The sequence below is a fragment of the Odocoileus virginianus genome, chromosome 5 (genome assembly GCF_023699985.2).
Source record: "Odocoileus virginianus isolate 20LAN1187 ecotype Illinois chromosome 5, Ovbor_1.2, whole genome shotgun sequence".
NCBI classification, from domain to species: domain Eukaryota; kingdom Metazoa; phylum Chordata; class Mammalia; order Artiodactyla; family Cervidae; genus Odocoileus; species Odocoileus virginianus.
This window is the reverse complement of record NC_069678.1, coordinates 80,421,685-80,447,683: the sequence shown is the minus strand read 5'-3', so window position 1 is coordinate 80,447,683 and position 25,999 is coordinate 80,421,685. Positions and strand designations below refer to the sequence as shown.

The following is a 25,999-nucleotide window of genomic DNA, read 5'->3' as shown; positions in this document are numbered from 1 at the left end:
AGCCCTATGACTGGGTCTAATGGACTGTTTCCGTCCTCTTCTTACAGAGGAGGAGCCTAGCTCCCAGCCAGCTGGCCAAAAGAAAACCGGAAGATGGACCCTCTGATGATGACGACTGGCAGCCTGGAGCAGTGGTGAGTACTCTGCCCTCAAGGGGATAGGGGACATTGGGTTGCAGGGCCGTTTAGGCGGAGAGAAATCCTAGACTTGGTTTCTGGGGTTTCATGAAATGTACCCTGTCACCTCCAGAAGCCTTTCAGTGCTTACTGTTCTTTTAGTGAGTGCTTACTATGTGTCAGGCATCGAACTGGATAAATAAAATCTTTGTCCTCAAGGTGCTCACTAAAAGCTAGTATGCCTCAGTTTTCCTGATAGGAAGGGGTGTTCCAAAGCAAAGAGCTGATTGGGTTGGACCCTTTGGCTACCTTGGGAAAAAAGAGGAGGCCCCAGCAGCAACTAGCAGCTCTTTTTCTCTTTGTCACCTGCCCAGTGTCACAGAACAGTAGAGTGCACTGGGCCTACGGTAGAATCTGAGCTTCCTTGGGCCTTGATTGGAGGGGTGGTGCCCTTCCAGTCCCTGCAGATAATCAAGGGCACCACATTCGGCTTTGGACTGAGCCCTGCCTTGGAGGCTTTTTGGGGCTAGCTGTGGGCAGGACCTATGTAACCTAAATCAGTAGGATGATGATGTAGCATGAACTTCAGAGAAAGCAATTCAAGAAGCAGTGGTTTGGTCATTGGAACTTTGGAGGAAGGGATTAGCTAAGAAATATCTAGAAGGCAGTTTGGGGTGGTTGCAACATGTGAGTGAAAGCCCATAGAGAGAGTGGAAGGGGTCTGGTGTTTGTTTCAGCTGTGTCTTGTAGCTTCAGATACCTTGGCAAGCTGCTACAAGTGGATTCTTGCCTGATGGCTCAGTGGGGCTCGTTCTGTAGCTGCACTGCCGGTGTGCAGGCTGCCTTGGCTGCCCCTTGTCACTTACATGGGTCTCAGACTTGAACTTGGGGCAGCACTTGGTGTTGTCTGCTCCTGGTTGCTCCAGAAAATGCTTTCAGTGCTGGTGTTCTCACAGACATGGTGGGGACTGACGAGAGGGGCCTGGGAGTTGGGAGCAGCTGTACTCTTGGCCTCCATTGGTAAACCCTGGGAGGAAAGCAAAGAGTCACTCAGTCATTCCTTGGGGCTTTTGGAGCGAAGATTTGTGAGCAGCTTGACAGTGCTACTGATGGACTTGCCAGTCACAGGCCCACTTCATTCACTTCCATTGCCCCTGATAGCTCAGTTGGTAAAGAATCTGCCTGCAATGCCGGTTTGATTCCTGGGTTGGGAAGATCCCCTGGAGAAGGGAATGGCTACCCACTCCAGTATTCTGGCCTGGAGAATTCCATGGACTGTATAGTCCATGGGAAGGCAGAGTTGGACAGGACTGAGCGACTTTTACTTTTCACTGCCCCTCAAATTCGGCAAGTTCTTTAACCTCACTAAGCTCCACTGTTCTCACCTGTTACATCAGGATGTAAACATGTATTCTAGGATTACTGTGAAGATGATATATGATAACACATGTGAAGAGTTTAGCACAGTGCTTCACGCTTAATGAGCATTTTAAATATTAGTTGTCATTGTGGCTAACTCCGTATCATCCAGACTTCATCTTCCCCAATTCTCTCTCCTAGACTCCTAAGAAACCTAAGAAATCCAGCTGTGAGACCCAGAGCCAGGAGTGTTTCCTGTCTCCTTTTCGGAAACCTTTGACTCAGCTAACGAATCGACCACCCTGTCTGGACAGCAGTCAACATGTAAGCCCGAGCTATAACCTGTCAATGTCTGTGTGTGCCCTCTTCTGTCTAGGGAGGCTCCCTGAGTCCTCACACAGTAGCCAGCAGATGCTTTAGTGGGAGCTTTCGACCTCGCCACAGCTCCCAGGGCCTGGAAAAGGCCTGACCTCTTTTCTTAGAGATTTCCTTAGTGTGCCTGACTTGGAATTCCTCTTGTTGTAGCTACTTGGGCACCAGCTCTCAGGTGGCTCAGACTGGTGACGACAACGAGGTGCAGAGAGCGAAGACGTCCCCATTTAGGCAGGGTGTTGGAACCCGTCAGAGAACTGTCTCTGATTTTGCATAATGGCTTTTAAGAAGTACCAGAGCCTATAGCTTTCACTGTATCCTTTAGTAAAATCAAAAGTAATCATCACCGTGGCAGGTTATGTGCATTATCTCATGTAACTCATATTTTTAAGATAAGGAAGCTGACTCCTAGAGGGGTTAAATAATTTGCTTAAAGTTACAAAATTGTCAGATCTGCCTAACTCCATCCAAAGCTTTTTCCTCTAAACCGTCTGAGGGACACCAAGACACAGCTCCCAAAACCCTTGGAATTTAAATGATAAGAGGGATCAAGATGTCTTCTGTTATTCCTAATGAACCCCTTTCAGCCACACCTGAATTTACTAATGGACTTTGGAAGGCAGGTATCTTTGGGACTGGTTGCCAGGGGAACCAACCTGCCAATGTTTAATCAGTCCTACCTGTGTCAAAAGCCTCCTTAGAAACACAAAAGGTTTGGGAGGGTTTGGAGAACTTCCCGCTTAGTGAGCTGGAAGTCAGGAAGAGGCACACCCGAAGCTCCTCTGGGCCAGAAGCTCCAGTGTTCATTGCTCTTCCAGACCTCCCTCTGTGTGTCTGTTCTTCTGGCTATTCATTCATATCTTTTAATATTCTTTGTGATAAATCAGTAATCTAGTAAGTAAACTTTATCTGAGTTCTCTGAACCAGCTAGTGAATTAATCTAAGGAAGGGGTTGTGGTAACATTTGATTTGTAGCTTGTGGTCAGAGCCTTTCAAGACTGCCTGCATTACAGGAAACTCGGGTTCTATCCCAGGGTTGGGAAAATCCCCCCCAGTATTGCCTGGAAAATCCCATGGACAGAGGAGCCTGGCAGGCTACAGTCCATGGGGTCGCAAAGAGCTGATTGAGCGACTAACACTTTCACTTTGTGGTCAGAAGCACCTAGACCTGAGATTTGCTTCTGATGCTTTCTCCTGGAACATAGTGTTGGAATTAAGGTGTAGGGAACCCAAGTGGAAACAAAGATTTGCTTGACGTGTGGAAAACCCACATGTCAGGTGTCAGAAATAGTGTAGTATTGAGAATAGAGGCGACACAAGATTGTTTTTTTTAATTAATTTTGATTGGAGTATAGTTGCTTTACAATGTTGTGTTAATTTCTGCTGTGCAGCAAAGTGAATCAGCCATACGTGTATGTGTGTATATATCTCCCCTCTTTTTTGGATTTCCTTCCCATTTGGGTCACCACAGAGCACTGAATAGAGTTCCCTAAGCTATACAGTAGATTCTCATTAGTTATTTATTTTATACATAGTATCAGGAGTGTATATATGTCAATCCCAATTCATCCCACCCTCTCCCTTTCCCCTTTGGTGTCCATGCATTTGTTCTCTACTTCTGTGTCTCTGTTTTGCAGATAAGATCATCTATACCATTTTTCTAGATCCCACTTACATACATTAATACATGATACTTGTTTTCCTCTTTCTGGCTTACTTCATTCATTTATAACAATCTCTAGGTCCATGTGTCTACAAATGACCCAATTTCATTCCTTTTATGGCTAATTCCATTGTGGATGAACACACACACACATACATACTATCTATCCTTTATCCATTCCTCTGTTGATGAACATTTAGGTTACTTCCGTGTTCTGGCTATTGTAAGTAGTGCTGCAGTGAACATTGGAATTCATCAGTTTTTTTTTTTTTCAGTCTTTTTTTTTATAAAATAAGCAACAAGGACATGCAACACAAGGAAGTATAGTCATTATTTTTTTTTTCTTTTTTTTTTATGATTTTTTTTTTCCATTTATTTTTATTAGTTGGAGGCTAATTACTTTACATCATTACAGTAGTTTTTGTTATACATTGAAATGAATTAGCCATGGATTTACATGTATTCCCCATCCCGGTCCTCCCTCCCACCTCCCTCTCCACCCGATCCCTCTGGGTCTTTCCCAATGCACCAGGCCCGAGCACTTGTCTCATGTACCCAACCTGGGCTGGTTATCTGTTTCACCCTAGATAATATACATGTTTCAATGCTGTTTCATTATTTTGTAATAACTTTATTTTTTGCTTTAGAGAGTTGATATTTCATTTTTAAAATTTTTATTGGCGTATAGTTGATTTACAGTGTTGTGTGTGTTTCAGGTGTGAGCTTCCCAGGTGATTCAGTGGTGAGCAATCTGCCTACTAATGCAGGAGATGTTCGATGGGTCGGGAAGATCCCCTGGAGAAGGAAATGGCAACCCACTCCAGTATTCTTGCCTGGGAAATCCCATGGACAGAGGAGCCTGGCAGGCTCTGGTCCATGGGTTCACAGAGAGTCAGACACAACTGACCACTACATGTGTCTTTTTAAATTATGGTTTTCTCTGAGTATAGGTCCAGTAGTGAGATTGCTGTTCATATGCTAGTTCTATTTTGAGTTTTTTAAGGAACCTCCATACTGTTCTCCATAGTGTTTGTACCAGTTTATATTCCCAAAAACAGTGCAAGAGGACTCCAGTCGCTCTTCAGCATTTGTTGTTTGTAGATTTTATTAATGATGGCCATTTTGATGAGTGTGAGTTGATACCTCATTGTAGTTTTGATTTGCATTCCTCTAATTAATTATGTTGAGCATCTTTTCATGTGTTTGTTTGGTCATCTGTACGGTTTCTTTGGAGAAATGTCTATTTAGGTCTTCTGCCCATTTTTTTGATTGGGTTGTTTTTTTGATACTGAGCTGCATGAGCTGTTTGTATATTTTGGAGATTAATCCTTTTTCAGTTTCTTCAGTTGCAAATATTTCCTCCTATTCTGAGGGTTGTCTTTTTGTCTTGTTTGTGGTTTCCTTTACTGTGCAAAAGCTTTTACGTTTAATTAGGTCTCATTTGTTTATTTTTATTTTCATTAGGAGGTGCATCAAAAAAGATTAGAATGTTTTGCCTATGTTTTCCTCTAAGAGTTTTATTGTGTATGGCCTTATGCTACTGCTAAGTCCCGTCAGTCGTGTCCGACTCTGTGCGACCCCATCCCTGGGATTCTCCAGGCAAGAACACTGGAGTGGGTTGCCATTTCCTTCTCCCATGCATAAAAGTGAAAAGTGAAAGTGAAGTTGCTCAGTCATGTCTGACTCTTCGAGACCCCATGGACTGCAGCCTACCAGGATCCTCCATCCATGGGATTTTCCAGGCAAGAGTACTGGAGTGGGGTTCCATATGGCCTTATAGTCAGGTGTTTAACCCATTTTGAGTTTATTTTTGTGTATGGTGTTAGGAAGTGTTCTAATTTCATTCTTCTACACATAGCTGTCCAGTTTTCACAGCACCATTTACTGAAGTCTTTTCTCTCGTATTTTCTTGCTGCTTTTGTCATAGATAAGATGACCATAGGTGTGTGGGTTTATATCTGGGCTGTCTGTCCTTTTCCATTGGTCTATATTTTTGTTTTTGAGCCAGTATCTTGATTACTGTAATTTTGTAGTATAGTCTGAAGTCAGGGAGCTTGATTCCTCCAGCTTCATTTTTGTTTCTCCAGATTGCTTTGGTTATTCAAGATCTTTTCTGTTTCCATATAAATTGTAAAATTTTCTTTTCTAGTTCTGTGGAAAATGCCATTGGTAATTTGATAGGAATTGCACTGAATCTACAGATTCCTTTGGGTAGTATACTCATTTATGTTTACACAAAATTGATTCTTCCAATCCAAGAAATTGGAATATCTCCATCTGTTTGTATCTTTGATTTCTTTCATCAGCATCTTACACTTTTCTGAATACAGGCCTTTTGCCTCTGTCAGTTCAGTCTCTCAGTCGTGTCTAACTCTTTGTGACCCCATGGACTGCAGCATGCCAGGCCTCCCTGTCCATCACCAACTCCCAAAGTTTACTCAAACTCATGTCCATTGAGTTGGTGATGCCATCCAACCATCTCATCCTCTGCTGTCTCCTTCTCCTCCTGCCTTCAATCTTTCCCAGCATCAGGGTCTTTTCTAATGAGTTGCTTCTTTGTATCAGGGGCCAGAGTATTGGAGCTTCAGCTTTAGTATCAGTTCTTCCAATGTATATTCAGGACTGATTTCCTTTAGAATTGATTGGTTTGATCTCCTTGCAGTCCAAGGGACTCTCAAGAGTCTTCTCCAACACCACAGTTCAGAAGCATCAATTCTTTGGTGCTCAGCTTTCTTTATAGTCCCAACTCACACATCCATACATGACTACTGGAAAAACCATAGCTTTGACTAGGTGGACCTCTGTCAGCAAAATAATGTTTCTGCTTTTTAATATGCTGTCTAGGTTGGTCATAGCTTTTCTTCTAAGGAGTAAACGTCTTTTAATTTCATGGCTGCAGTCTCCATCTGCAGTGATTTTGGAGCCCAAGAAAATAAAGTCTGTCACTGTTTCCATTGTTTCCCCATCTATTTTTCATGAAGTGATGGGACCAGCTGCTGTGATCTTAGTTTTCTGAATGTTGAGCTTTAAGCCAACTCTTTCACTCTCCTCTTTTACTTTCATCAAGAGACTCTTTAGTTCTTCTTCATTTTCTGCCATAAGGGTGGTGTCATCTGCGTATCTGAGGTTATTGATGTTTCTCCCGGCAATCTTGCTTCCAGCTTGTGCTTCATCCAGCTGGGCATTTTGCATGATGTACTTTGCATATAAGTTAAATAAGCAGGGCCTTAGGGCCTTTGCCTCTGTAGGTGGATTTTTTTTTTTTTTTTTTTTACCTGTGCTGGATCTTTGTTGCTGCCCACAGGCTTTCTCTAGTTGTGGTAAGCAGGTGCTGCTCTGTAGTTGCTATGAGTGGGTTTCTCATTGCGGTGGCTTCTCTTGTTGGGGAGCATGGGCTCTAGGGTGCAAGGGCTTCAGTAGTTGTGACGCAGGCTAGTAGTACTGATTCTTCAGCATGTGGAATCTTCCCAGACCAGGGATCAAATCCATGTCCCCTGCACTGGCAGGTGGATTCTTAACCAATGGACCACCAAGGATGTCCTGTAGCAAGGTTTATTCCTAGGTGTTTTATTGTTTTTCTTGCAATGGTAGAGACACAGGATTGTGTTTTTCCTTTATAGGGACATTTTGAAGGGAAAATGGGAATATGATAGGAATGTGTAATGGAGGTTATTTATGCATTCAGAAAACATTTTACATACTATTTGATGAATACAGAAACATAAAATGTATAATGTGTATAAGGTATAAACCAAAATAACATCTGTGAACCCACCACCCAGTGCTAGAACATCATCAGTCATAATTCTTTTCCCATTCCCAGAGGTACCACCATCCTAACTATGTTCATCATCCCTTGCTTTTTGTGATCGTTTTACCATATGTATATAATTCACTAAATTAATATGGTTTAATTGTTTCTTGAGCTTAGAAAAGTAGTATTAGTCCTCTGGAGCTGTTTTAATTCAGGATTTATCTTATGAGATAAGTGTGAGGGTGGTGAGAGTTTGCAAACAAGAGGCCTAACAGTCCGGAGGCTGGTGGAGACTCGAATCTGAGGGACATGCTGATTAGGTTGGGTCCTGAAGAATGTGGGGAGTTTGCCAGGTGAAGAGAGCAGGGAATGTTCCAGGTAAAGGGAACAGCCTGTGTGAAAGCTGTGGAGGAAAGATCCCCAAAGGAAAAAAATGCTTTAGGACTACAGAAGTCAGTGCAGACCTGGGGGCAGACTTTAGTCTTAGACACAATGAGTTTTAAGTCCTGTGGGTTGTCTAGGTTTGCACATGTGGCTGTGGTACCTAGGAGGGTGTTATGGACTGGAAATAGATTTGAGGTGATTGGCATAGAGTTTGACACCTCCAAAAAGTGTATTGGCATGTCCATGTGAATGTATAGTCAGAAGAACTTAGGGTCAAACCTGAGAAACACTGACTTTTAAAGGGATTGGTCAGAAGAGGAGGAGCCCAGAAAGACAAAATAGTGGGATAATGGTGTCTTGGAAGTCAAAAGCAGAGACTATTTGAGAGGGAGTGACCAGCTTTGTCTAGTAAGATAGGGTAGAAAAATATCTCTTGAATTTAAGGTCTTGTAGGCCATTGGTGACCTTGGGCAGAATCATTTCAGAAGATAGGAGGAGTGGGAGATAAGAGGAAACAGACTACTTTTTCTAGAAGTTTGAAGGGGAGGAGATATGAGGTCAAAGGACATTTTGTTTTTAAGATAGGAGAGAGTTAAGCATGTCTTAAATGCTGGTGAGAAAGAGCTGGTAGAAGAAACTTGAAATAGAGAAAGATCAGGCAGCCCTGATAGAATGACTGTGGAAGAAGGAAGCTTTGACCTTGGGGAGGAGGAAGAATGTTCTTCTCCCTCTTCTATCATCTGGAGGAAAGGGTGGTGTGGATTTTCATTAACGAAACAAACTGAGTGAGAGCATGCTTTCCCCTGCCTCTGTCAGAGTCTAATGACTATTCCCAGGCCAGATTCTTGGAAGCTGCATTGCAAATCTTGCAGGCTGTGTGTGCCCTCAGATGGTTTTAGCCAGGGGTCCTCACCTCCTTCCACAGTAGTTCCACAAGCCTGCACTTCTACCTGCAGAACTCACAGTTCCTGGGTTTTACTGAAAGTCTTTTTAAATTTGGAGCATAAATTCTTGGCTTCTTAGAGCTTTAATACTAGCCTCTTACATTGATAATCTTGAAAATAATATCTCAGTTTCAGAATTAAAAGCAGAATTGATGCCAAGTTAGGGAAGAAATTGAGTCCATCTTTTTCCTTTTCCTCTTCTTTGACTTAATGGTAGCTTTTTGTTAGCATCTTTCATGTATAAGTTTCTCATTATCCTTTCTTTGATAATTAAAAATAATCAAAAGATTTTATTCAGCTGCAAAGAAATATGCAAATAAAGAATTGGAGCCTTTCTCCAACACTGGCCTTGTGTTATTTAAGCGTGGTGATGAAGTTCAGTTCTCCACATTTCTTTTCTATCTTGCAATACATTGCCATAATGAATTTACAGTCTTCTTATTTAAAGTACATTGAGTTTCTAGAATTTAATTTATAACCTATACAGGTGGATCAGAATAAAAAGATAAAAATTTCAGGGCAATTGCTTTTTTTTTCTCCCCCTTATTAAACTGTGTTTTTGCTAGAAGGGAGTATTTTTCATTACTTTCCCACTAATGTATTCCATTAAGACTGCCTTCAGCGTTTCTGCTCTTGTTTTCTCCTTGCTCTCTTGGCTAACTCTTTATTAATTTTGTTGAGGTTCACAGGCTATTGTAATTGCCTAGAGGGCTCAGGTGTCTATAGATGAGAACTTAGATGGGAGTTGTCAGTTAGCTCAGGAGCTGACACTGTGGACTCCCGTGCCTCCTTCTGCCCCAGCCCAGTGCTGATTCCAGGCTGAAGTGATGGCACAGAGACTTCCTGTCATCCTTGTCCCCGGCATTTTTGGTGATTGGCTTGCCCCCCTCTCTCATATCCTCTTGGCTCATGTTTTCCCCTCTCTTGTGCCTTTCCATGCAGGAAGCTGTTGACTCTGGGCTGGTCCACATGCTATACTCAAATAGGTTGGGTTAGGAAGTCATATTGCCCATCTGTTACAAATAAAGGCCCTGAAATCAGGAAAGTCTTACAGACATCATGGTTGTGTGACTTGGGAAACCACTCAGCCTCAATTTGCTCATCTGTAAAATAGGGTTGCCAGTAATATAGAGACCTCAAAGAGCTATTAATGAGGATTGGTAACATGAATGCAAGGACTTAGCACTGCATCTGACATACATTATTAGTCATCATCATTACCGTCATTTTTGTTGTCATCAACATTATTTTACTGATACTACTGCTCCTTTTTCTCCTGTGACCACTACTCTTTGAAGGGCTGTTTAGTTCCCGAGGAGGCTGATGTGAAAATTGATATGGGAATTAGATGCAGTAAGCAGGATTGATTAGAGATTACAAAAGAAGTGTGAGCTATGCTTGGAAAGATATAGCCTTATAGGACAGTGGTTGAATCTAGACTTGAGAGTTTTATTAGTACTGGGATCGGGTCAGTTTGTGGTGCTTTCTTAAGGCACTGCAGCTTAGGGAATAGTTATGTATGCTTGCTTGGCATGATCTTTCATGAGCTAAAGGTTCTGAGTCTTGTGGTTAACCAAGGCCAGGTATTTGCTTTGGCACTGCCTTGTCCCTGGGGATTTGTGGAACTTCATGCAAAGCCTCAAAGATGAAAGCCATTTTACAAAACCTAATAATTTAATATGGAGCACATCTTCTGTTCTCGATGCATCTGAATGAGATGTAGTCAAACTACAGTGGTCTAAATATATTATGATGCTTACCTGGGCATTTTTGACTGTGTTTATAAAAATATCCCATAACATCTCCAAGCAGTCCTGAATCCTTGTTTCTTCTTTTTTTAGGAAGCATTTATTCGAAGCATTTTGTCAAAGCCTTTCAAAATCCCCATTCCAAATTATCAAGGTAAAAGTGGAGACTCTTCTGTTTCTTAAATTAGTCATGTGTGAATATGCCCAAATAGATAAAAACATCTGCTTTTGTAAGTACAAGCTTACCTTGGAGTTAAAGATGCCTGTCCAGTGCTGACTCTGTGGGGGTCACTCTCCTGGGGCCTGCATGAGGTCTGTGTTTGATAGGGTCACCAAGACTAAGTGCCCCTCATCTTGGTGGGGATGTGCCAGTGTGTAGGAAGCTTCTGGTGGGCCAGGGTGGCTGATGGACCCAGGCTCCGTTCAGTCCAAGTGAATCCAGTAGCATTTCCTTTACAAGGTTGACTATGTTGGGGGTCTAGGTTCTGCAGGTTTCCCCCTCTGTACAAAGGGCAGAGCGTTGTGCTCACTTGGGCTGTGGGGAGGAGGCAAACTCTTGAGCTTTCAGTCTTGAAAGGCTCCGTTAGGGTTTCAGACCTTTCCAGGGTTGTTTTGATCTAAGATGAAAGAGACCTGGCCCCCCCAGAAGCTTGTAGCTGAGTAGGAGAAGTAATATCTGAGGGAGGCTGGTTAATGGTTAGGTAGAGGTGCCCAAATTGCATCTGGAGAGAGGGGTACTGGGGGGAGAGGGTCATGTGGAAGCTTTGGAAAGGTTATGTGAAGGATAGGCATTTAACCTGAGCCGGCTGGAGCTCCTCAGCTTAGAGGCTTAAATGACAAATTGTTGGTTTCTAGGTCCTCTGGGCTCTCGGGCATTGGGCCTCAAACGGGCTGGGGTCCGCCGAGCCCTCCATGACCCCCTGGAAGAAGGTGCCTTGGTTCTGTATGAGCCTCCCCCACTGAGCGCCCATGACCAGCTGAAGTTTGACAGGTACGTGCACTGGTGTTTCTTGAGCAGTTGTGGTCCCCTGTGAGCGCACAGAGCCTAGAGGGCAGAGAGTATTTTGGTGTGGTTTCACCCTGGGACCTGCATGTGTTTTCAGAGTGCTGTCGTGACTGCGGTACCATCTAGAGAGTGAGTAGCTGGGGAGGAGAGTGCCTGGGGAAGAGTGTGTAGATATGTCCATTTGGTGGGTTACCTCATCCTTTCCCACCAGGCTCACTCAGGGGAGCAGGGGACGTTCAGGTGATGACATAGGGAACCCAATGCCATCTCCTCGCTTTCTCACCCTGGAGAGGAATTTGCTAATGCATGGTTTGATTGCACGGGCCAGAGAGGTCCTGTCTTAGGCAACTGCCTCTGGATCAACAGGACATAGCTTTCTGAGGGTGTGCCCATAGCTTTCTGAGGGTGTGCCGTTGCTGTGTCTGAGCTCTGTTTTCTGGTTGTATTTTCTCAGGGAAAAACTTCCCGTTCATGTGGTTGTTGATCCTCTTCTGAGTAAGGTCTTGAGGCCTCATCAGAGAGAGGTAAATGGTGATGGGGGTGAGGTTTGAGCTGGGGCAGCGGCTGGGCCTGAGAGCCTCTCATCCCGGAAGCTGCAGCAGTGGGGTGCCAAAGGGGGCTGAGAGCTGTTACTATTCCCCAGGGAGTAAAGTTCCTGTGGGAGTGTGTCACCAGTCGGCGCATCCCCGGGAGCCATGGCTGCATCATGGCTGATGAGATGGGCCTGGGCAAGACACTGCAGTGCATCACACTGATGTGGACGCTTCTGCGCCAGAGTCCAGACTGCAAGCCAGAAATCGACAAGGCAGTGGTGGTGTCGCCCTCCAGCCTAGTGAGGAACTGGTACAATGAAGTTGGGAAATGGCTTGGAGGGAGGATCCAACCTCTGGCCATCGATGGAGGCTCTAAGGACGAGATAGACCAAAAGCTGGGTAGGAGCCTTAACAAACATGACTGCACTCCTCCATACAACCTGCTCCTTTCTTTTTTTTTTTTTTTCCATTTATTTTTATTAGTTGGAGGCTAATTACTTTACATCATTGCAGTGGTTTTTGTCATACATTGAAATGAATTAGCCATGGATTTACATGTATTCCCCATCCCGGTCCCCCCTCCCACCTCCCTCTCCACCTGATCCCTCTGGGTCTTCCCAGTGCACCAGGCCCGAGCACTTATCTCATGCATCCAACCTGGGCTGGTGATCTGTTTCACCCTAGATAATATACATGTTTTGATGCTGTTCTCTTGAAACATCCCACCCTCGCCTTCTCCCAGAGTCCACAAGTCTGTTCTATACATCTGAGTCTCTTTTTCTGTTTTGCATATAGGGTTATCGTTATCATCTTTCTTTTTTTTTTTTTTTCCATTTATTTTTATTAGTTGGAGGCTAATTACTTTACATCATTACAGTAGTTTTTGTCATACATTGAAATGAATTAGCCATGGATTTACATGTATTCCCCATCCCGGTCCCCCCTCCCACCTCCCTCTCCACCCGATCCCTCTGGGTCTTCCCAGTGCACCAGGCCCGAGCACTTGTCTCATGCACCCAACCTGGGCTGGTGATCTGTTTCACCCTAGATAATATACATGTTTCAATGCTGTTCTCTTGAAACATCCCACCCTCGCCTTCTCCCAGAGTCCACAAGTCTGTTCTATACATCTGAGTCTCTTTTTCTGTTTTGCATATAGGGTTATCGTTACCATCTTTCTAAAGTCCATATATATGTGTTAGTATACTGTAATGGTCTTTATCTTTCTGGCTTATTTCGCTCTGTATAATGGGAGCCTGCTCCTTTCTTAAGCGTATCCTCACTGATAACCGGGGTCGAGGGCAGGGAGTGGGTGGAGGATAAGAGAATTACCATGAAAAAGAGTTTAGTTGTTTCCAGGCTAAATTACAGAATCATCAAACTGGTTTTTTCTTTAGCATATTCTCAGACTTGCTGTCCTGACACCTTTTCTGTCCTAGAGGGATTTATGAACCAGCGTGGTGCCAGAGTGCCTTCTCCCATCCTCATCATTTCCTATGAGACTTTCCGCCTTCACGTTGGAGTCCTCCAGAAAGGAAGTGTTGGACTGGTCATATGTGATGAGGTACTTGACCTACTGCTGTTTGAGTGGTGGGAGAAAAGTCTGTCAGCGTCTTCTCACTGAAAAGTGCCATCTAAGGGCTGTGCTAGTTACTGGGAGATGCTGAGGACAGAACGTACTGCCTCAGAATCAGCAGATGAGGAGAGCCCAGGGTACCAATCTGCCAAAAGAGGGGTTAAGTAGTGCTTGGGATGCCAAGGAGAGTGAGGTGCTGTGGGCTGACTGATTTTGTTCCCTCTACACAGTTTTCCTAGACCAAGGGACTTTGAAGGCTGGGAGGGATTTGGATGGATGGAGAAACACAGTACAGGGTTTAGGGGAACAGGTTCTAGGTTCACAGAAGTCTTTATTCAAATCTTGGCTGTTCTGCTTCATACCAGTAATATGACCTTGGACAAATTACTTAACTTCTCTGTGTCAGTAAAATGGGGTGATAATATCTGCCTTATGGGATTATTGTGAGGATTAAATGAAGGAAAGCTTTTATCACAGTGCCTGGTATGTCATAAGACCTTGGTAAATGTCAGCTCTGATTTTTATGTAGGCTGAGAGGACTCACGTGAACAGATGCACAGAGATAGGAAAGTCTGGTGCGGATAGTTCATACACACTATGAACCTGTGTTGATTCTCTGGGACTGAGGGAAATATAGCAGTTGTTGCTTTCGGGCCTTTTCCAGCACTGTGCATGAAGGGTGGTACGGATGTTACTACTTAGAAAGGAGTGAGGGTGGCTGGGAGCTTCCTGGTATAAAGAATTTCCCAGGTCTAAAGGGGGCTTGGCTGCCCTGGGCCTGTTGATCTTGTTTACATCTTGGGGAAAGTCAGGGCATTCCCTGGGACTTTAGTGGAGGGGTGGCTGGAAGACTTGGCCCCATCTTTAACTGATGGCAGGCTTGACGGTGCTTTGGGGACTATAGATTACCCTAGTATCAGGGTCTTTGGGGAGGGGACAAAGAAGAAAAGCTTACTTAGGGTAACCATGCTTGCTAGCCCTGAGCTGTTTCCCAGTTGAACTTTTGTCCTTATGAAGAGTCGTTATCTGGCATGTCTGCCAACTTTTGATACCCTAATGGGCCATTCCTTGGTAGGAGTAAGGGATTTAGCAGATTGAGGTGGAGTGTGCATGTGACCACTGCACAGCACCCTGGCATTTACTTCATCATGGAAAGGGACTGTGCCAGGAGCCTGGTCTAGAGGCCAGGATGTTGGGGAAAGGAAGGCAGGCTGATGGCAGTCTGAGCCCTTGAGGGCTGAGGGCATCTAGATTTTCATTTGCTCTATAGTGTTTCATTTTTCCCCTCATTCTCTCCTGTTTTCTGAGGTACAAGGTTCCAAGCTGCCTCTTTGTATACTGCAGCGTCCTGGCCTTCCCTTAGACTCATCTACCTTTTTAAAAAAAATTTATTTATTTGGCTCTGCTGGGTCTTAGTTGCAGCACGTGGGATCTTCTTTGTGGCATTGTGGCTCTTAGTTGGGGGATGTGAAATCTAGTTCCCTGACCAGGGATTCAACCCGGGCCTCCTGCATTGGGAGTGCAGAGTCTTAACCACTAGGCCACCTGGGAAGCCCCTCGTCTATCTTTCATTTGTCAGAGTAGGAGAGTGAAAGTCCTGTCCTACTCTTTGTGACCCCATGGACTATAGCCCACTAGGCTCCTCTGTCTATGAAATTCTCCAAGCCAGAGTACTGTAGTGGGTCACCATTCCCTATTGTGTTGATTGTCAGAGACCTGAGGAAGCCGGAGTCCTGAAAAGATGGTCAGCCTACTCTAGGAGTTTGTCCTGTTTAGATCCTGGAAAGCCTTTTCTCCAGGCTTTCATGTTCCCAGCTTCCTCCTAGCTGATGCTTTTCTTTGGAACACACAGAAATAATGAAAGATAATAGCATGATAACTTTGTATAAAATCTTGATCCACATAGTAATCTGAGTTAGGCAGAGCAAGTGAGAACACTTGGAATCAGTGTTGGCTTCGCTCCTTATAAGCGTGTCTGTGGATGAGACTGCTCTCAGACTGTAGAGGAGATGGCACATTGTCTACCTGAAAGGGACATGATCCAGATCAAGAAAGAAAGTATATGGAACCATTTTGTAAGGTGTTATAAATGGGAGGGACTGACATTGTCTTCACCTCAGTTTTGGAGGTTAGGAAACAGAAGCTTAGGGGAGTGCTGGGACTTGAATCCAGGTCTGAGATTTTAAGGCCTGACTCTTCTCCACTCCCGCCTCGGGTGTAACCAAAGCTTGGTGTAGGGTGAAGCTTGGCTTGGCTATGGAAGGACTGTCTGTCCCTGTATGCCTCACCGGTTCCATGTACGTTTCTTTACAAGTTCTAGAACACAAAGCCAGTCAGATGCTGGGGAAATGTGTTAAAAACAAGAGTCTATTCATGGGGCTCATGAGAGAGAAGTGGTGGTATTTAACCTTGGTATCATTTTTTTGATTTTAAAAGGATAAGCTGAGAATTCTGCCAGAGTAGAAATTCAGTCAGAACTTTTGACAACTTTTTAGCTAGCCAAATATTTGATTTGCTGAGATGCCAGGGTTTGGGTTTTAAATTTGTGGCCAGTGGTGGCAGGAGCTGGGTCTGGAGCCAGGGCGGCTCCATAGGAGCTGGGGTTGGCCCTTTCTTCCACAGAGACCCACAAAGGTAGTGTATCAGCTCAGTTCATTAAATTGAGTTATGAAGTACCTGTTAGAGGAGTCAGGCCCTGGGGATCCCATGATTGCCTGCCTTCGGGGAGCTTCTGTTTAGAGGGTTCCAGCTGTTGATGCGCATTTCCCCAGGGCCTTTTGGGTAATTTCTTCACAAGTGTAAAGTTTCTTTTCCCTCTTCAGCTCAGAAGTCTCAGCCTTTTTTTTCAGGACTGGTGCTTGAGCTTTCAGTCATTTTAAAACTTAATTTTGTTTAGGATGTCTTTAAATTTTTTTTAATTGAGATACAATTGACATAAAATGTTTTTGTTTTAGGTATACAACATTCAGTCATTCTGTTAAATAAAATTCTGTATCTAATTCTTCAATAGCAATGTTGGTTATTCATTTCATTCTTCAGCAAACATTCATTGAATAGAGAACTCTGTCTTGTGCATTAAGTTAAAAAGCAAATCTGACATGGTCTCTGCTTTTAAAAGTTTCTGCCTTGGTGAGATAAAGTGCTGGGTGGGGGAGGGGGATGGGTGGCGGTGATATAGGAATTGAGAAGGGATGCAGAGAGAGGCTCTTTCTTTAGATCTGAACTGGATGGGTTCTGAGGAAAGGGGAGGAGGAACCTGGACTAAGTTCCCTTACCACTGACAGTCCAGACACAGCCCGGAGTCTAATACAGAAGGAATCTGACTCAGGAGGTTCTAGGATGGTTGGGCTAGTTGGGGAAGGAGAATTCCCTGAACGCCTGGGTCTCTAACATGTCCAGATGATCCTTGAAGAGGATAGGCAGACTGCTGTAGCTTTGGAGATGGGGGCAGAGGAAGAAACGGAATCCTTGCTTTATGGATGTAGCATTGATCTAGAAGCTGAAGGTCTGTCCTTGAGCCTGGCCTGTTTCTCCCCAAGAGAGTGGATAAACTCTCACTCTTGGTGCCCCTGCCCAGTTCCCAAGGCTCAGGACCTGTAATGCTTTTGATTCCCCTTTTTCTGTCTACACAAGACTTTGCTACTATTAGGGAGGCCACATTATGCCCAGACCTCAGTGAGAATTAATTTCCTTGCAGGGACACAGGCTCAAGAACTCCGAGAATCAGACTTATCAAGCCCTGGACAGCTTGAACACCAGCCGACGGGTGCTTATCTCCGGGACCCCCATCCAGAATGATCTCCTTGAGTATTTCAGCTTGGTACACTTTGTCAATTCGGGAATCCTGGGTAAGAATCTGGCCTTTTCTGCTACACTAGAGAGGGGCCTTGATGTAACCTTGCGAGTCTAACTCTAGCTGAGAAGAGAGGAGACCACAGTTAAATATGGGTTACTAGACACTCTTAGGAAGACTTCTCTTGTCAAGGAGTACCAGAGCCGTGGGGAGACCTTGGCTCTGCTGGGCAGCTTAGCAAGGCCCACCCTGGCCCTTTTTCCCACCGTAGAGGTGGCAGGGGCTGTGCAGGGCATGGTCTCCATGAGCTAGAGATGAAAGTACTACCCCCAGGTATTTTTGCTCATCATATCCTAGCAGCCTCAGAAGAGCTCTTGCCTCAGAGAAGACTGTCTTGGGCAGTTTTGTTTTTAACCATTATTTAGTGTACAACTTAGTGTCATTGAATACGTTCACATTGTTGTGCAACCATCACCACCATCTACCTCTAGAACTTTTTCATCTTGCAATTCTGGGACTCTTCCCATTAAGCAGCAACTCCTCACTGCCCCCCCCAGCCCCTAAAAATCATACATTGGGCAGTTCTTGTACATCTGTGGAAGGGTTTGTTAGTGCCCATTTTTGAGCTTCATGTAAAAAGAATCATATATTTTACTTTGCATCTGGATTGTTTTGTTCAATATAATGTTTGAGAGTAATTCATGTTGTTGTCTATGGCAGTTTGTTTTTCATTTTAGTATACTATTCCATTTTTTTTAATATACCAGAATTTATCAGTTCTACTGTTGATAGACAATTGAGTTTTCCATTTTTTATTATTTTGAATAATGATCCCATGAACATTCTTCTACCTTTTTTTACATGAGAATAATATGCATTTCTCTGTCATAAAAATGGAATTGCTGGGTCATACGTTATGTATGCGTTTAGCCCTAGTAAATAATCCAGTTTTCCAGAGTGATTGTACTAGCAGTATATGAGAATTTCAGTGTTTCTACATCAGAGGCCAGCAGTTTTTTTCTTAAAAGGCTAGATAGTAAGTATTGTAGGATCATAGGCCATACTGTCTGTCACAGGTACTCAGCTCTGCTGTACTGTGAAAGCAGTCATAACATGTAAATGCATGAGCATGGATGTGTTCTAATAGAACTTTACAGAAACAGGTGACTGGTCTGTGGATGTAATTTGCTGACCTCTGCTTTTTTTCACCAATATTTATCTTTAGAAGAGATTAAATTTTTTTTTTTTTTGGTCATTCTGCTGGATGCTTAGTGGCATTTCTTCACATTTATTTAATTTTGAGTAAAAGTGGAACCCCTTTTCATATATTCATTGGCCATTTGGGATCCACTTTTGTGAGGTACCTGATCTTTGAAATTCCTGACTAAAACAAAATCCTATACTCATTAACAGTCACTCCCAACCCCACTTACCACAACCCCTATCAACTACCAGTCTATTTTCTGTCTCTGTGTACTTGCCTGTTCTGGATATTTCCTGTAAGTGGAATCATATAATATGAGACCTTTTGCGTTTGGCTTCTCATACTTAGCATAATGTTTTCAAGGTTCATCAGCATTGTAGCATGTATCAGTACAGATCTTCCTCAACTTATGATGGGGTTCTGTGCCACTAAACCCATTATAAGTTGAAAATGTCTTAAGTCAAAAATGCATTTAAGGGATGTCCTTAGTGGTCCAGTGGTTAAGACTGCATTTCCACTGCAGGGGGTGTAGGTTCAACCCCTGGTTGGGGAGCTAAGATCATGTATGCCACGCAGTGCAGCCAAAAAAGTAACTAAAAAATAAAATGGTATGCAGCACAAAAAATCATACACCTTAAAAAAAAATGCATTTAATGCCAAACATTAAAACTTAGCCTAGCCTACCTGAAATGTGCTCAGAACACTTAGATTAGCCAACAATTAGGTAAAAGCAGTTCACACAGTCTATTTTATAATGAAGTATTGAGTATCTCATGTAATTCACTGAATACTCTACTGAAAGTGAAAACCAGAATGTATGGGCATAGAATGATTATATCAGTTGTTATCTCTCGTGATCACTGCAGCTCACGGGGCTCTAGGGCATGGGCTCACTAGTTAAGACCCACAGGCTTAATTGCCCTGCAGCATGTGTAATCTTCCAGATCAGGGGTTGAACCTGTGTTCCTGGCATTGGGACTGTGGGACCTTAACCACTGGACCACCAGGGAAGTTCCTGGTCCATTTACATTTAATGTAATTAGGTATATATTTGAGTTTTGATATACTTGCTATCTTAATATTTGGCCTTTCAAGTCTTTACTGCTTTGGTAGCTCTCTGATCTATTCAAACAGAAATTGCCTACAATTTGTTCAGCTTTGTTGTTCTTGGCAGGAAGGTTAGTCTGTAACAAAGTAGTCTGCCATTCCTGGCAGTGGAAAGGTCATTACTTTTCTGCATTCTTTAATACCTTTTCTCCTGTGCTAGGAACCGCCCAGGAGTTCAAGAAGCATTTTGAATTGCCAATTCTGAAGGGTCGAGATGCAGCTGCCAGTGAGGAAGATAGGCGTGTAGGAGAGGAGCGACTGCGGGAGCTCACCAGCATTGTGAATAGGTAATGGGGGTTGGGGTGACAGTAGTAGTACCTCTTTTGGGGTCCCCCCACATTAGGTCATCAGAATTGCCTTCTTAGCTATCCAAGGCCAATCCTTTGGGGCCTTGGCCTTTGGAGGGTAGGGTTCTATGAAGAGAGTGGGATGGTGCCCTGACAATAATAGCCACTGAGTAAATGAAGGGGTCTGGCAGGCTGATTCCCTGCTTTCTTCCTGGCCTTGGCCCCTGTGGTCTGGTTTGGTGCCACTTAGCATCCTGCTGAGGAAGTTTTTGTATCCCTTGAAGCATTGTTAGTACTTTGTGTGTCTCAGATCTAAAGCACCAAGCTTCTCTTCCCACATCCCACAGCTTTCTGTGACAGGTAGTAGATCTGAAGGATGGGTGGTTTGCCTCCCGAGCTGATGGGGCTTTTTCCATGGGGGCCACATTGCTCAAGGGGCAGGTATATTCTGGACTGTTAAAGTTATTCTGTTGTAGTTATATATACTTGATGATTTATATTCTGAAGAGTCTTGCTTTTGCCAACTGCCACCTCCCTCTCAGGTTAAGATGACAGGAAAGAGTCCATGTGCTCTTAGGAGCTGCTGCTCAGGTGCCTGATCTCTGTCCTTCCTGGTCTGCCAGGTCGTAGGGGCAGAATTTAATTGAACTTAGGGCCGTTTGTCAGTAGGCAGTGGGCAAATGTAAGGAGAAACTCCCATAAAAACTCAGTGGTTTACAGATTGATTTCCCTGTCAGAGCACCAGGCTTAGTAGAAGACTTCTGCCTTCTCTTTTTTTTTTTTTTCTGCCTTCTCTTGAAGACAAGCTAACATTCTGAAGAAGAGAAAGAGTTGTCCGTCAAGCTAGACCCTAAGAAAGGGTCTCCGTTCCCATGGCTGGGACCCTGATATAGACATCTTTGCCATAGAGCTGATGAGTGTCTGATATTTGATACTACAAAGAGCCTTGGTCCTTCGGTGTCAGCTTTTATTCTGGTAGTTAGTGTGGCAGTTTTATCAGCCCCTTGCCTTTTTATCTTGTTCTTCCAGGTGCCTGATACGGAGGACATCTGATATCCTTTCTAAATATCTGCCTGTGAAGATCGAGCAGGTGGTTTGTTGTAGGTACTGAACAACTGAGGGATGTGGAGTGAGTGGGTAAAAGGTCAGCCCCTGAGGTATGGTTGGGCTCTCAAGGTGTCCTCAGAAGGCAGAAGTGTGGTCCTGCATTTCCTGCTGACCAAGCTACTCTTCTTTTTGTTTTTTTTTAAAAGGCTGACACCACTTCAGATTGAATTATATAAGAGGTTTTTGAGACAGGCCAAGCCAGCAGAAGAGTTGCGTGAGGGCAAGATGAGTGTGTCTTCTCTTTCTTCCATCACCTCACTGAAGAAACTCTGTAATCGTGAGTTAGATCCATGCCCTGGGGTCCTCTGTGAAAGTGAGCGAGGAAGGTAGTTCAGCCACCTTTACTGAAACTTGTCTGTAGTCTTCATGGAGGCCACATGTGATTCTAACCCTTCCCAAGGCATAAGCTCATGCACTAGACCAGACCCTTTGCTTTGGAAAATTTAGCTTAGCCTTGCTTGACCCATGTTTGATGCTTGGAGCATACAAGACTGTGCATGAGAGTGTGTGTGCACAAGTGTGCCTATATAATGTTGGATGGGGGGAAAATAACAAACTTTGCCCTCTCTGGTATAACACCCCTCTTGTTGGGAGAACACAGAACACACTAGTGAGCAAGATTGTCTACTCATGATCCCAGGTGGCACTGACTACACACTGGGCTTTGGAAACAAGTCTGGTGCTGAGGAAGGTCTGGGTAGGTTTCTAGAGCATGTTCTAATGAGCACTGAAGTGAAACTTCTAAACCCAGTAGCTGGCAATTTGGAGGGTTTTTTTTTTTTTTTTTTTCAGATCCAGCTTTAATCTATGACAAGTGTGTGGAAGAGGAAGATGGCTTTGAAGGTACCTTGGACATATTTCCCCCTGGTTATAACTCCAAGGCTCTAGAGCCTCAGCTGTCAGGTGAGTCCTTTCCTGCCAGTCTTTGGGTCCCTCTGGGAAGAGAGACAGGAAGTTGTCTCTTTGTGCTCGATCTATTCCATCTCAAGAGGAAGAATCCTGGCCACTGGGATGGCTCATTGGGGGCTGATAGTTGTTGATCTCCTAGGTAAGATGCTGGTCCTTGATTACATTCTGGCGGTGACCCGAAGCCACAGCAGTGACAAAGTAGTGCTGGTGTCCAATTACACTCAGACATTGGACCTCTTTGAGAAACTCTGCCGGGCCCGAAGGTAGGGAAGAGCTGTCATAGGGAAACCTCACCTCCTGTATTCATAGGAAAAACAGGTGTTTGGATTGGTGGATGTGGCCCAAAATGCAGGCACAGGAGGGACTTTCCAGATGTTTGTTCCTTATTGCTCCATCTCCAAACAGAATAGTCCCTGGTCCTTTAGGTATTCCACAGGACAGTCCTGGCCCCTTAGCTCCTTGCCAATCCCTTTGGGAGTTTAGGGTTTCAGGAGAGGTTGGTTCTATCTCTTCAGTAGCTCTGCCTCCAAGGACACTCTACTTCTTTTTTTTTTAATTGGAGGATAACTGTTTTACAATGTCATGTTAGTTTCTGCTGAACAACAGTGTGAATCAGCCATGAGTATACATTCCCTGTTAAACCTCCCTCCCCCTCATCTCACCCCTTTAGGTCATCATAGCACCAGGCTGAGCTCCCTGTGCTATACAGCAGCTTCCCACTAGCTATATGTATATATGTCAGTCAATTTGTCCAACCCTCCCCTTCCCCCTCTATGTTCTGTTTACTTTTTGATTTGATCTTTGGATTCCCCTTCAGGTACTTATATGTTCGCTTAGATGGCACAATGTCCATTAAGAAGCGAGCCAAGGTTGTGGAGCGCTTCAACAACCCATCGGTAAGTGCACGGCCACTGTCCCCATGCTACCAGTGCAATAACATGAAGACTAAAGGTTGATAAAGAATTTATAAGGGGCCCCTGCTTTAGGGTCTCTTTTTTTTTTTCTGGTGGGTGTGGTAGGGTTAGGATAGTTGGTTTATAAAGGTTGTGCTGGGAACTGAGCTTGTGGGCTGATAAATTGGCTGGTAGGCAGGCAAACTGGCAGTCCACACGTGAGAGAACAGTTGGGTGGTCTGCATAAGATTCTTAATTTGGGATATAAGCAGTTTTTTTTTTTTTCTTTTTCCAGAGTCCTGACTTTGTCTTCATGCTAAGCAGCAAAGCTGGGGGCTGTGGCCTCAATCTCATCGGGGCTAACCGACTGGTCATGTTTGACCCTGACTGGAACCCAGCGAATGATGAGCAAGCCATGGCCCGGGTCTGGCGTGATGGTCAAAAGAAGACCTGCTATATCTATCGCCTGCTGTCTGTAAGGATGGTGATAATGTCCAGAGTAGGGGTGGGTCATGGAATAAGACCTTCAGGATCACCTTGGGTGTTTCTCATTGCCTCTGTGTGGCCCCTCTGCCTGTAGTGGTGAGCAGGGTATGGGCTTAGCCTGGAGCCCTTCATTCTGCTCTTTCCCCTCTCTCTACCCTGTTCCTCAAATCCTTTTTACTATGCTCTCTGGATGCCTGTGGATAATAAACTCCCCTATGGCCTCATTCTTTTCACAGGATACTTGCTTTCTCTTAAACCTGATTTCTCCTGTGCCGCTTGCCTTGTAGTCTTCTCACATTCCATCTTTCGGGCTAAGTGGTGGTATTGGCATTCTCCAGGTTCTCAGTGACCACTCAGACCATCCATCCTATAGTACCTCTTTTGAAGCTCATGTTGCCTTACTTAACTACCCTCTTTTCTTCCTTGCTACACTTATCTACCTTCTGCTGTTTACCTAATTCATTAATAAGTTTGGACATCAGCTCAATCTTCATTACTTCCCCAAGTCCTACTATCATCCTGGTTGACTTCAGGGGCCATGCAGTTTTCCAGCACTCTGGCCTTCATGTTTCCTTGACTTCTACATCTGTTTCAACCTAATGTCCTTAATTACTACTTGCCCCAGTTCCTCCCAATCAGGCTTGACTTCCCTTACTATTCAGCCTGATTCTCCCTGTGCATCCTTTCTGCCACTCTTCCCCTAATACCTAGTCTTGGATCATTACAGCTGTTTGCAGCTTCTGCACCAGATAAAACTTGCATTTTTAGATTGGCACTACCACAAGTTCACATTCTCCATTTTGAGCTGGGCCGTATCTCATTTCCTTCAATAACCACTTCAAGTTTTTCCCACAAGTTTCTTCCTAATCCTATCTTTCCTTCTTTCTGCAGACACGTTGGTCTTCCACCTCACAGGGAAAATGTAGGCTACCAAACCTAAATTCTCTCGCCTACCTTTCTCTGTTCTGTCCGTCTCTACATCTGCTCTTTTTTTCCATTCTCAAATGAGAATCATTTCCTTCCTTTCTACTTGGGACTTATCATTCCAGCTCTGCTCTAGACCCTTTCCCCATTCTTTCCTTTCTTAGTTAATCAGTTTCTCCTTTATTCCCCTGATGTCTATGAACATGGTCAAGTAGCTCTCACCTTAAAAATAAGTTTCTCAACCCTCTCTTCCATTGTAGTGACTACCTAGGGTTATTTTCCATTCATTCACTGTCAGATTTTCCCAAAGCCTAGAGATTAATTCATCTCATCTCCTACTCACTAAACTCACCAGTTTTGCCACTGAACCTGCTTTCAGTGTATTATTGACTTCCTAATTACTAAAACAAGAGACTATCACCTACTGTATATTTCTACTTGAATGTCTTGAGTATCCCCTTCTGAATTTTGTCACTTAATGACGGTTATCCATCCAACCCAAATATGAGTATAATCCTGTGAACCATTCTCTGCTTCCTAACCAGATTCCAATTATCATTGATTCTACCTTCTCAAAATGTCCTTTTTTTGTTTTGAAAGGGCATGCATTTTTAAAAAATTTATTTTAATTGGAGGCTAATTATTTTACAATATTGTGGTGGTTTTTGCCATACACTGACATGAATCAATGTCAGTTGATTCCATGGGTGTACATGTGTCCCACCATCTTAATCTAACCTTCCTCACCATCCCATGCTAAAGTCACAGTCATCTCCCACTTGGATTTTGCAGCAGCATCCTAATTCTTTACCTTTGGCCTTATCATAACCCATTTTTCACAACTACTTCCAGAAAGAGCCTTCCAAAAATTCTAGTTTTTGCTTTGTACTTTCAGGACAAGGCCGAGCTCTTTAGCCTAGCATCCAAGTTTCTACAGTATGGGACTTTCTCAGTAGGCCAGGCTTATTGATTTTGTTCTTATGCCTGGAATGGCTTCTGTTCTGTTTTTCTTTGTAAACCATCTATTCATTTTTCAAGATTCAGCTTAAAGATAATCTTTACTCTCAAGCTCTTCAACATTATTTCACACTACTGTCCCTCCTGTGGGTCACGAATTCTGTCATTGTACCAGTTAGTTTATATGTTTCTGTCTCACTAGTCTATGAGTTGAAGGATAGGGATCATATTGATTCTTCTTTCTGTCTGGTGTTAGCACAAGACCTGGCATATCATACCCAAATGACATTTACTTGAGTGAGTGAGACTTGGGCTTGGTGTGGAGGTCAGATAACGCTGCTGCAGGTAAACCTCAGCTCATCCTAAAGAAATTTAGCCAGGTCCTGAAACCCTCTATCGGTGTAGAAAATATCCTGGGTGGGCAGACATGTCCAAATTATATTCCCAAAAGGTAGACTAGGAGAATGGACTGAGCTGATCAGAGGTTATTGAGGCAAGACTCTTACTTCTCATTCATCTCCCCTTCTGTGCAGCTATAGTTTCAACCCCTGGGTTTTCCTGCCCCCTATGTATGGAGGTGACTTAGCCCTGGGCTCCACCCCTGCCCCCACCCCCCAGGCAGGAACCATTGAGGAGAAGATCTTTCAGCGTCAGAGCCACAAGAAAGCACTGAGCAGCTGTGTGGTGGATGAGGAGCAGGATGTGGAGCGACACTTCTCTCTCGGCGAGTTGAAGGAGCTGTTTACCCTGGATGAGGCTAACCTCAGTGACACACATGACAGGTGGGTGCGGTGCCCCTGCTGGCCATTATGTCTGAACACGCTGCTACACAGCATGGAGCTGGGACCCACTGTAACCACAGTTCTATCCTCTGCCC

General features: G+C 44.0%; 1 protein-coding gene across 2 annotated transcripts in view; it reads left to right on the top strand.

The window, feature by feature from the left end:
- The window catches only part of RAD54L (RAD54 like), a 38,924-nt gene that overhangs the window by 679 nt on the left and 12,246 nt on the right, over positions 1-25,999 (top strand). For both annotated transcript variants that reach the window (XM_020877153.2, XM_020877154.2), the window contains exons 2-17: positions 48-134; positions 1,677-1,799; positions 10,434-10,494; positions 11,196-11,331; positions 11,801-11,870; positions 11,990-12,278; positions 13,319-13,443; positions 17,153-17,303; positions 19,720-19,846; positions 20,876-20,950; positions 21,100-21,230; positions 21,746-21,856; positions 22,002-22,125; positions 22,680-22,758; positions 23,051-23,230; positions 25,741-25,904. In XM_020877153.2, the coding sequence (XP_020732812.1) occupies positions 48-134; positions 1,677-1,799; positions 10,434-10,494; positions 11,196-11,331; positions 11,801-11,870; positions 11,990-12,278; positions 13,319-13,443; positions 17,153-17,303; positions 19,720-19,846; positions 20,876-20,950; positions 21,100-21,230; positions 21,746-21,856; positions 22,002-22,125; positions 22,680-22,758; positions 23,051-23,230; positions 25,741-25,904 (2,033 nt within the window). The remainder of the gene's footprint in view (positions 1-47; positions 135-1,676; positions 1,800-10,433; positions 10,495-11,195; positions 11,332-11,800; positions 11,871-11,989; positions 12,279-13,318; positions 13,444-17,152; positions 17,304-19,719; positions 19,847-20,875; positions 20,951-21,099; positions 21,231-21,745; positions 21,857-22,001; positions 22,126-22,679; positions 22,759-23,050; positions 23,231-25,740; positions 25,905-25,999) is intronic.